We start from the raw sequence: 12,323 nt of genomic DNA, 5'->3' as shown, positions 1-12,323 counted from the left end.
TTTAATACTATATTTACAGTATGTGCCTTGTCACTGAACTATGAGAGCAAAAAAACAAAAATAAAATAATCATTCCTTAACTGGAATTGAGGTAAAATGTTTACTTTATCACTGACATATCGCCGTAATATATATGTAAATCTATTTTTCAAAATATAATACATAAGCAAATGAACGTCAACAGTAACTACAAATAATCAACTACAGTTACACAATCCATTTATTGAGTGAACTGATTCCATATTAAAACTGAGCTGTGCTGTTTTGAGAGAGGTTTCTGTCACACTTTGCCATCTTCCAAAGCACTCATTTCCCTGAGATGTCTATGCAGTGTTCTCATTGCTCTCTTGCATGCACTCAAGTTTACTGCTGATAGAATGGAGAGGTGCTGAAGTATCATGGGCCCTCAGGTCTACTACTTTTTAATTAGGCATTTATAAAAATAAAAATAAAAAAATAAATAAAAAAGCCTGCTGAATAAGGGCTTGCACTCTATTAATATTTCACATTAAAGCCAGTCATAAGAAGAAAAGAACCCAGGGACAAATGTGTTATACACTAGGCTACTATCAGTGTTATTAGCATTATATAAAAAGTATAGTTTCATAAAACGTAAAACATCTTATTGGACGAAATGTTTTTATGCAAAATGAACATGTTATTTTTTACTTTTATTTTTACTGTGTATGAACCATTAAAGGACGCATTCGTCTCACACTTCACTCGCTGTTAGAGCTGGAGTGATGCAATTCGCGGTGTTCGGTTGATTTTACTGAATCGGTTCTCCAAACTGTTCATTTCACTGAATCAAACGTTATTAGCATCCAACTCAGACCCACCGCGAATCGAGGGGCGAAACGGTTAGAGAAGGTGAATGAATGAGTGATTGAATAACGAATGAAAAAAAAGTCGTGATTCAATTTTCAAATGATGTTCAGAGTTTACGTACATTCCTTCGTCTTGTGTAAATGTTTCATCTTGATCGGGATCACTGGGTTCTAAACCTACCCAGAGTCTCTGAGCACCAGATTGGCACACACTAGAGACAGGACTGCGGTAAAGTTGATTACTCGACATTCGTTTGACATTCGGAATTCCGCTTTTTTTTTCGCCAGTTACCAAACGTATATTCATCGGTACAGTTGCAGATTCCTAATGTAACAAAGGAAACCAAAAAATGACATCCATGACCTTTATTTACTAAACTGTACTTGCTGAGATTAAGCCAGAAACGCAGCCGATTATCGGTGTTTTTACCTCTGCGCCCAGCTCCAGCGTTAGGGACCGTCGCACAATTACTAGAATAAAGGTATAGTGTTTAATGTTAATGTCACTGGCCTAGTGCCAATACACCTCATTAATTGATTGATTAATTAATTAATTTATTTATTTATTCTATATGCAAGGCCCAAATCCAGCATTAACTGGCTGTGGTCTCTGGGGCCTCAGATGGTACTGAATTAAAAACAGACATGTTTCTGTAGTTGAAATCAATGCATGGGATCAGAAACACTTCACAAATCCATTGTCTGTGAACATGATTTATTTTAATGCAAGTTAGAATGCACAAATGCAAAGAAGAAACCAGATATAAATAAGATCCAGAAACAGGGCTGCATTCTCTGGGCCCTAGCTCATTTAAGATGTACTGAGGTGAAGTGGAAAAGTGCCCTGTGGTCTGACAAATCAAAATGTGAAATTATGCATTCTCTGGGCTAAAGAGGAGAGGGACAGTCTAGCTTGTTATAAGTGCACAGTTCAAATGTCAGCATCCATGATGGTATGAGGGGGCATTAGTGTACATCTGTGTACTTGCACATCTGTGGAGGCACCGTTAATGCTGAACGATATTTAAAGATTTTGGAGCAACATGCTGTCATATAGACAACGTCTTTATCGGCTGAAGGCCTTGCTTATATCAGCAAGACAAGGCCAATGAACATTCTGCATGGGTTACAACAGCATGACTTCTTAGTAAAAGAGCTAAACTAGTCCAGACCTGTCACCAACTGAAATCATCTGGTGCATTATCAAATATAAAACACTATAATTGAGACCCTGAGCCATTGAGGAGCTGAAATCTTATAATAACCAAGAATCAGAAACAGTTTATTTTCAAAACCAAATCAACTGATCTCCTCAGTTCTCAAACACTTACAGAGTGTGGTGTAACACAGTGGTAAACGTGTCCCTGTCCAAATAGTTTTGGAATGTGTTGCTGGAGTCAAATTCAAAATGGGCAAATGTTTTTCAAAAAGCCATAAACTTTCTCAGTTTCAACATTTAAAATGTTGTCTTGCACATCATTGCATTTTGTTTTTATTTACATTTTGCACAATGTCTCAACTCTTTTGGATTTGTAGATTAATTTGGCTATTAACATCATCCATCCATCCATCCATCCATTATCCACCGCTTATCCGGGTCCGGGTCGCGGGGGAAGCAGTCGGAGCAAAGAAACCCAGACCTCCCTCTCCCCAGCCACCGACGCCAGCTTCTCCGGGGGTATACCGAGGCGTTCCCAGGCCAGTCGAGACATATAGTCTCTCCAGCGTGTTCTTGGTCTGCCCCGGGGCCTCCTCCCCGTTGGACATGCCCGGAACACCTCTCCAGGAAGGCGTCCAGGAGGCATCCGAACCAGATGCCCGAACCACCTCAACTGGCTCCTCTCGACGTGGAGGAGCAGCGGCTCCACTCCGAGTCTCTCCCGGATGTCCGAGCTCCTAACCCTGTCTCTAAGGGAGAGTCCAGACATCCTGCGGAGAAAACTCATTTCAGCCGCTTGTACCCGCGATCTCGTTCTTTCGGTCACTACCCAAAGCTTGTGACCATAGGTGAGGGTTGGGACGTAGATTGAACGGTAAATTGAGAGCTTTGCTTTTCTGCTCAGCTCTTTCTTCACCACAACGGACCGGTACAGAGCCCGCATTACTGCTGACGCTGCACCGATCCGCCTGTCAATCTCACGCTCCATTTTTCCCTCACTCGTGAACAAGACCCCGAGGTATTTAAACTCCTCCACTTGAGGCAGGATCTCACTTCCAACCTGGAGAGAGCACTCCACCCTTTTCCGACTGAGTACCATGGACTCGGACTTGGAGGTACTGATCCTCATCCCTACCGCTTCACACTCGGCTGCAAACTGGACTTACTGCCAGCCATACGAACCAGACTCCTGCTCTGTTTGTACAGGGACTGGATAGCTCGTAACAAAGAGCCCAGTACCCCATACTCCCTGAGCACCCCCCACAGAATACCCCGAGGGACACGGTCGAATGCCTTCTCCAGATCCACAAAACACATGTAGACTGGTTGAGCAAACTCCCATGCACCCTCCAGGATCCTAGCGAGGGTAAAGAGCTGGTCCTGTGTTCCACGACCGGGGCGGAATCCGCATTGTTCCTCCTGGATCCGAGGTTCAACTATCGGTCGGACTCTCTTCTCCAGTACCCCCGCATAGACCTTACCGGGGAGGCTGAGGAGTGTGATCCCCCTATAGTTGGAACACACCCTCCGATCCCCCTTTTTAAAAAGGGGAACCACCACCCCAGTCTGCCAGTCCAGAGGCACTGCCCCCGATGTCCACGCGATGTTGCAAAGACGTGTCAACCAGGACAGCCCCACAACATCCAGAGCCTTGAGGAACCCGGGGTGAACCTCATCCACCCCCGGGGCCCTACCGCCAAGGAGTTTCACTACCACCTTGGCCACTTCAGCCCCAGTGATAGACGAGCCCCCCCCGGGGTCCCCAAGCTCTGCTTCCTCTGCGGAAGACGTGCTGGTGGGATTGAGAAGATCCTCGAAGTATTCCTTCCACCGTCTGGTTACGTCCCCAGTCTAGGTCAACAGTTCCCCACCCCCACCATATACAGTGTTGGTGGAAAACCGCTTTCCCCTCCTGAGTCGCCTGACGGTTTGCCAGAAACTTCTCGGAGCCGACCGAAAGTCGTTTTCCATGTTCTCACCGAACTCCTCCCACACCCGAGTTTTTGCCTCAGCGACTGCCGAGGCTGCGAGCCGCTTGGCTCCTCGGTACCTGTCGGCTGCCTCCGGAGTCCCCTGAGCCAACCAGGCTCGATAGGACTCTTTCTTCAACTTGACAACCCCCCTCACCCGGGGTGTCCACCACCGAGTGCGGGGATTGCCACCCCGACAGGCACCGACAACCTTGCAGCCACAGCTCCGTTCAGCCGCCTCAACAATGGAAGTCCGGAACATGGCCCACTCGGACTCAATGTCACCGGCCTCCCCCGGGATGCAGTCGAAGCTCTGCCGGATGTGGGAGTTGAAGATCTTTCTGACAGGTTCCTCTGCCAAACGTTCCCAGCAAACCCTCAGCACACGTTTGGGCCTGCCAGGTCTGTCCGGCATCCTCCCCCGCCATCTGATCCAACACACCACAAGGTGGTGATCAGTTGACAGCTCAGCGCCTCTCTTCACCCGAGTGTCCAGAACATATGGCCGCAGGTCAGATGATACGACTATAAAATCGATCATCGAAATGCGGCCTAGGGTGTCCTGATGCCAGGTGTACTTGTGGACACCCTTATGTTCGAACATGGTGTTCGTAATGGACAAACTGTGACGAGCACAGAAATCCAATAACTGAACACCACTCGGGTTCAGATCAGCGGGGCCGTTCCTCCCAATCACGCCCCTCCAGGTCTCACTGTCATTACCCACGTGAGCGTTGAAGTCCCCCAGCAGAACAATGGAGTCCCCAGAATGAGTGTTCTCCAGCACTCCCTCTAGGGTCCCCAAGAAGGCATGGTACTCTGAACTGCTGTTCGGTGCATAAGCACAAACAACAGTCAGAGCCCTTTCCCCAACCCGAAGGCGCAGGGAAATTACCCTCTCGTCCACTGGGGTAAACCCCAACGTACAGGCGCTAAGCCGGGGGGCTATGAGTAAGCCCACACCTGCCTTATGCCTCTCACCCTGGGCTCCTTTAACTCCAGAGTGAAAGAGCATCCAGCCCCTCTCGAGGAGATTGGTTCCAGAGCCCATACTGTGTGTCGAGGTGAGCCCAACTATATCTAGTCGGTACCTCTCAACCTCGCGCACCAGCTCAGGCTCTTTTCCCACCAGAGAGGTTACGTTCCATGTTCCAAAAGCCAGTTTCAGTAACCGAGGATCGGAACGCCAGGGCCCCCGACCCCGACCACCACCCAATCCACAATGCACCAGACCCGGATTACTACCTCTCCCACAGGTGGTGGGCCCATGGGAGAGTGGACCCATGTATCCCCTTTGGGCTAAGCCCGGCCGGACTCCATAGGTGAAAGTCCGGCCACCAGGCGCTCGCCAAGGAACCCCTCCCCCAGGCCTGGCTCCAGGATGAGGCCCCGGTAACCCTGCTCCGGGCAAGGGAGGCTGTGTCCTCGTTATTATATTTTTCATTCGTGTCTTTATGGATCACTCTTTGTCTGGCCCATCACCTAGGACCAATTTGCCTTGGGAGACCCTACCAGGGGCTATTGCCCCCGATAACATAGCTCCTAGGCTCACGCAGGCACGCAAACCCCTCCACCACGTTAAGGTGGCGATCCAAGGAGGAGTATTAACATCATTATAAATTAAATAAGTCTTGTAGTGTGTAAAAAATAAATATTTTTCTGTGTTGCTTTGACACCATTAGGTCCAATAATGTGAGAGATTAATAGATTTATATGTTTATTTTAATCATTATACAATAAATAACAGAATTTTTCACCAAAACAAGCCTTGTAATGTGTGAAGAATGAATATCTGTACGTTTGTAAGTTGGTTTGACATCATTAGGTCCAATGACGTGAGAGATTAATAGATTTACATGGTTATTTTAAGAATTATAAAATAAATTACTTAATTTTTCACCAAAATAAGCCTTGTAATGTGTAAAGTATAAATATCTGTACTTTTATAGGTTGTTTTGATATCATTTGGTCCCATAACTTTTAATATTTATTTATATTTATAACTGTGTACATTTGCAAGTTGATGTGACATCATTAGGTACAATAAGGAAAGAGATTAATATTTGGATAGTAACATTAAACACTATACACTATATATTTATTCTAGTAATTGTGCGACGGTCCCTAACGCTGGAGCTGCGTGCCGGGGTAAAAATAGCGATAATCGGCTGCGTTTCTGGCTTAATCTCAGCAAGTACAGTTTAGTAAATAAATGTTATGGATGTCAATTTTTGCTTTCCTTTGTTACATTAGGAATCGGCAACTGTATCGGTGAATATGCGTTTGGTAACTGGCGAAAAAAAGCGGAATTCCGAATGTCAAACGAATGTCGAATATGACGCCAACTTTACCGCAGTCTAGACAGGGCGCTAGCAGGCCTTGCAGAACATTACAGTAACACAATCAGTCGCTCACACACTTGCTGAAAGTTTTGCTGGAACAGGGAAAACACAGCAAACTCTTCATAGACAATGACCCAAAATGAGAGACGAGAATTAAATTTGATTTACTTAATGGTCCATATATAGTTTGCCAGATTGTTCTCAGGCCTTATTTAATGATTTGCGATCATTAAAATAGACGATAATTAAAAAGACTTTTATTCTAATATAAAAGAAATATACATATTGTTTCAAGCAACCGGTTGAATCAGTTCTTCGTGTTCACCGAGAATCGGTTTCAGTGAACATGTCGCTCACGAATCGAACCTCACTGATTCATTCCAGTGCCACATGGACAAAGTGGGTTATGCTGCGTTCGGGTGCTCATTGGAAGGGTGAATACCGTGTGGTTAAGTGGTAAATACGACTTCACTGCATTCGGGTGCTTGGCTGAAGATCCGCCCACTGTACACAACATGTCCCCTTTTTGATTAACAACAAATCTGGTCATAAAATTTGACATTTATTGGTGTGTAACAACAAAAATCCAGTAAGTTTATGATACAAGACGGGAAATTGCAAATGTTCTTTGTTAAAATGTACATATTTTATTAGCTTGCATAAAATATTTGAATGAAAACAGGAAGCCTGTTTATTTTCATTGTTTTCTATTTTGCCTAATTTTAAAAGTTTTTAAAATATCGATTACTGATGTGTTCACAGATTTTTTTTCGTGCTGAATCATACTTTTTGGATTTGGCAGATAAGAATTAATTTATCAACAACAGATGGGCGTGTGCTGTTTGGGAGCGTTATAAAAAGCAAGCATACAACCATCAGTCTGTCCATGTATACACAACCATTTAATACAGCTTTAGTGTATTTTACAGCTGGTGCAAATAGTAGAATATAAGCAAGACATAAAGAACAGGGGGGCAATCCACAAAGCATGATTTCTCAGTTTTGCCAGATAAATTAAGCCCAAATTCAAGCTTGTCTCATAGGAACTGTGCTAAGAGAGATTTCTATTGGGCAGTCCTTAACTCTGGGATCAAGTTAGCTGGCTAACACAGAAATCCTGCTTTGTGTCGTACTCACCAAAAACAAGAAGACAGTGGGCAACTGCATTTATATTTCTCTGCAATAAGGTAGATTTGCCATAGATACATGATGTAAATTTTCCGCTGTGCAGTTCTACGCAGTGATCAGGTAAAACATTAACACTTGGAATATTCATAAATAACACATTTTTTTTAGCAAGATCACACACATCAATATCATTCACAAAGGGAATTCTGCTAATGGATAACTTAAAATAATTACCAAATAATGCAGAGGCAAAGACTTACATTGAACCAGCCTAAAAATATTACCATCACAAACCACATGTACACAATACAGTTCTCCAGCCACACTCAAGATTCATAAACACCTAATGATTTTACTGACCACTTGTCATCAGAGGAAACTTGAAATGTAAGATAATTAACATTTGTCTGGATAATGTACAGAAAAAGAAGGGTTTATCAATCACTGTGAACTGATACAGCTCTAATACACATATGGTTCTGCTTTTAGGGCTGTAAAATCTTTTGTGGCTGTAGAGTAGAAGTCTTTGTCTCACTGTTACTTGTGTTTTTAAGGTTGTTGTGAAAATGGTAGAGACATGTTTATCCAGCAACACGGTAATTGGCATGGATCTCCGGCTTGATGTCACACACCATCTTCAGTAAATTATTCAGCACAGCTTCCCGATTTTGCTGGTAACTGCTCTGAATGCGGCTCATCTTGTCTTGAGTTTCTTTGTCAACCTCCACAGCAGAGTTACCATGGGATCCTAGGGCCTAAAATACATCAGACAGAAACCAACCCAAAAACGCTATTTATATGCTTGAAAATATTGGCATATACAAACAGTATATGGCACTTATCTACCCCATTAAAATGGCAGCATACACTAAGCATCATATCACTATGTCCATGTTTCTACAGTCAAATTCCATTCTCTCAGCTCAACCGACCATACATCAGTAAATTGTAGTTCTACAATTACAGACCATCTGTAAAAGTCCATCTCTAACTCCCCATACTGTGCTCTTTTACCCTGTTCTATAACGGTCAAGACCACCACAAAGCAGTTACGATTGGATGGTGGATTATAGAGTTGCATTGACACTGCCATGGAGGTGGTGTGGATCAGAAACAGCAGTGCTTCTGGAGTTTTCAAACACGGTGTCCACCCACTGTCCACTGTTAGAGACAGCTGGTGCACTATTCTCAGTTCAACGCTGAGGGGTTCCAGCAGCACTTCTGTGTCTGATCCACTCATTCTGTAATTGCAGACCAAGAAATTGCTCCTGTATGGTCAGTGGAGCTGAGAGTATGGACAATTAATGTAGAATTAAGGAGATGGTCATTATGTTAAGGCTGATAAGTGTATATATTATAAGCCAGTATTACATTACCAAGTCTCTAACTGGATAATGAAACTTATGGCTAACCATTCCTCTTCCTGGAAGGGAGGGTTTCACACTGACATATGATTATCAGCTATACATAAGCCATAAGTGTCAGAAATTCCTTGAAAGCAATGAGTGTGAAAAAGATTGCGTAGTTTTTTTTATTCTTCAAATAAAATATAATGCTGAAGTGTAGGCATTTAACTTGTGCTGTTATATCTTACATGTTCAACTTAGTGACTTCCACACGTCCACTTTGAGAGAGTTACATCAGAAGAAATCAAACAGTCTTTAATGCATAAGACTTCAGGTGTTATCTATTTAAAACACCACTATTCAAAGCATTTGTACAATTTTGCTCATGAAAATTCTGGAAACCTTAAAGGCTAAGTACTGAATAGCCTTGATTTTATAATTCTAAATTTTTGTCTCAAATTTGGTCTCACCGCAGCCTCCTTTGTCTTGAACTCCTTTTCCCTCTGCAGACGGTACTGCTCAATCTCTGCCTGAGCTTCCTCCTTGGCTTGTTTCAAACGTCGATTCTTCCCTAAATACAAAAAAATTAAAAAAAAAATTAAATCCAATTTAAGTGGAAACTAAGGTGATACATTAACTTTAAGGCTGGTCAGAAGAGAGAAATAACCTTAAATTATATATAATGATTTGGTTTGCTTGTGGAATTTCCTTTAATGTAGGACATGCCTGTACTGCAAAAGCAGAAATAGAAATTCAAAGGGAACTGAGTAAAACACAGCCTATTATGAGTCAACGTCATTAGAATTGTTTTGAGGATGGAAAACATTAGTCTTTAATGTGAATCTGGTTATTCCTAATAAAACGTTATACAGCCATATCAGAAATTAATAATAAAGCTGAATTAAACACAGATCCATTAGGCCATCAATCAGAAGTTAGAAATTCATTATGCAGCTCACTGTTGTGTAACTGATCTCCAAAGTGTGTGGGGCATTCCATAATTAAGAAATTACTCAACTGCCTACATTTCACCTTCAAAAAACAACTACAAGAAATATTCATAAATGGGACCACAAAGCAGCACTTTCATATGGTTTAGAATAAGAAAATCCTAGGTGTTTTTCCCCATGGAAATTTGCAGTTGAATGGCAGACAAAATTTATAGCTATATAAACATAACAACAGCAAAACCGCTGTATAGAAAACTGTTCACAGATCAGTACAACTGTCAGGTTATGTAGCATATATGATTATCTAACCTAAGCTAACAAAAACGCTAGGCGATTCTTATGTTTATTTTTCAGTTTTACATTAAAGACTGCAGTATTTCAAATTATATGCCACATTGTACTCATCTAAGGTTAATTTAAAGCGTCCACCTCCATTAATGTTCTATCTAACGGCAGTAAACGCGGTTGTGACTTGCTGTTTTTCAATCAACTACCGCTAGCCCCCGTCTCTCGTCCATCCATTCGACTTCAGCATTAAACAACTTACGTTTACGGGCTTCGGCGACCTTTTCAGCGGCCCGTTTCTCGGCCTGTAACAGCTGCTGAATGCCCTGAGACTGGCTCGCCATGGTTAGACAGCTCCTCTCGCGAATAAAGATGCAGAAATATCAAAGCTGGTTTCCGCAGAGAAGGTCAACAGCAATAATGAGAGGGATCAGCTGACGGTGCGTCACGTTACTGCGCACTGAGGAAAAACACGTGACTCACATTAGTCCCTCCGGCTGAGTCTCAAATGGCTTCTCACGCCCTTCATAGGGCACAAAATATGACACTCAAAATGTATCTCTGTATTAGCCTAATATTTTGTGTAGCCTGTATTCTGGTGTAGAAAGTGTCATTTCATAACCTCCGAAATCGTAGGATATCATCTGAGATTGAGGCGTATGTTTTCAGGATCCAAAAAAGGGTGTGATTCCACAAATTGGGGAAATTGCTATGAGTGATAATACATTTACATATAAGTAAAAAAACAACAACTTAATTGTGAACATTTTTAAAGTGCCCTCAACAGCAACCTATATAAATTCTAAATAATTTCAAACATTATTAAAAACCTATGTCTGAAAATTGAACAACTGGAAAATGATTTAGGCATCAGCATTCTCCGTTCTTCAAAATGATTATAAGTTGAGTAATATATTGTGATGTCACCATTGATAAATAAATGAGATACAGCCATCCTGCGTTTATGCTACTTACAAACTATTATACCTGGACATGGGCATAGGGAAATGTCCAAGTTTGGTGTATAATTTTGACAAGCTTTGGTCTTGTACTGAGATCCAATAGCACCACAAGCCTGGAGATATCTTTCTGCTGTATGATGAGCACCCAACAACTACTCATCTCGCTATGCACCAAAATCAAATACACACACAAACATAACAACAACAAAGCAATGCATAAACCATGAATATCCCCAGATCATTCCTGAAGCAATGAACAGGGGGAGCTGCAGTGTCTTCTGGGACATTCCTTATGAGTCCCAGGCTAGCCCAGGCCTAGCACAGTACAGTACAAATACTTAAGACATTGTTCTTGACAAAGTTAACTACAATTAGTGCTTCTGACATTTTAAAGTTTTTTTAACATATTACATTTATTAAGCTAAAATATTTCTACTACTCAGTGGCATATAGACAAGACACTTGCACCAGTTATTCTACGTAAATTGTCCCGCTCCGGGTGACTGTTTGTGAGGAGTGTGGTCTGTTCTCCTCGTGTCCATGTGGGTTTCCTCTGGGTGCTCCTTCTTCCTCCCGCAGTATAAAAACACACGTTGTTAGATGGATTGGCGATTCAAAAAGTGTCCATAGGTGTGAGTGTGTGTCACACTAAGAAGGACTGGCACCCATTTCAGGGTGTGTTCCTGCTTTGCGCACAGTGATTCTGGGTAGGACTCACCGCGATCCTGAACTGGATAAGTGGATACGGACAATGAATGAATGAATAAATGAATATCTGAGGGACATCTTTTTGTATACATTTTTTCACTTTTCACTCTTCACCCAAATCTCAACATTGTTCAGATGGCCAGCCAAATCTTCAACGTTTTTTTTTTTGCTGGATCAGGCATAAAGTTGTCATGTTGAACTTAGTAATTGTTACAAATGAGTTAGTAACATTTCAGTCTCACTTTTCAGCCTGAATTTCATAACAAACATTTTCAAAGTTTTTTTCAATGAGTGCCTTATTGCTTATTAAATGTCTTAAAAGTGCCCAAAAATGTCTTAAAGTGTTAGAGAAATTATGTGAATCTGGAATCATAGGATTAATAGTGTCCAGCATTTGCAAACTATGGGTTTTCACATATCATACTATATAATCCAGGATCTTTTTGATTACCTACTTGAAACACTAACATATCAGACACAGTAACCATCTGGGAGTACTATTTTGCTCTAGTATTTGGTATAGAAATATGCAACTTCAGACACTGTCAAGTTATACAGGCATTTATAAGTTAGGCTACCCAAGAACTGAGCCTTGTTCAGAATAATACATGGAATATGTTATAACTGGAATCCAGCGTAGTATATA

The 12,323-nt window shown here is 42.1% G+C and overlaps 1 protein-coding gene across 1 annotated transcript; it reads right to left on the bottom strand.

Annotated features, from left to right (window-relative positions):
* Positions 1-6,919: 6,919 nt before the first annotated feature.
* On the bottom strand, positions 6,920-10,466 carry atp6v1g1 (ATPase H+ transporting V1 subunit G1). Its single transcript, XM_066657814.1, has 3 exons — positions 10,270-10,466; positions 9,243-9,343; positions 6,920-8,181 (listed from the first exon to the last, which is right to left on the bottom strand). Exons 1-3 carry the CDS (start codon positions 10,349-10,351, stop codon positions 8,008-8,010), a joined length of 357 nt encoding a protein of 118 aa, XP_066513911.1. The 5' UTR covers positions 10,352-10,466; the 3' UTR covers positions 6,920-8,007.
* Between the last annotated feature and the right edge of the window lie 1,857 nt (positions 10,467-12,323).

The sequence above is a fragment of the Hoplias malabaricus genome, chromosome 2, assembly GCF_029633855.1.
Source record: "Hoplias malabaricus isolate fHopMal1 chromosome 2, fHopMal1.hap1, whole genome shotgun sequence".
Classification (NCBI taxonomy): domain Eukaryota; kingdom Metazoa; phylum Chordata; class Actinopteri; order Characiformes; family Erythrinidae; genus Hoplias; species Hoplias malabaricus.
The sequence above is the reverse complement of the archived record's forward strand: the minus strand, read 5'-3'. Positions and strand labels throughout refer to the sequence as shown.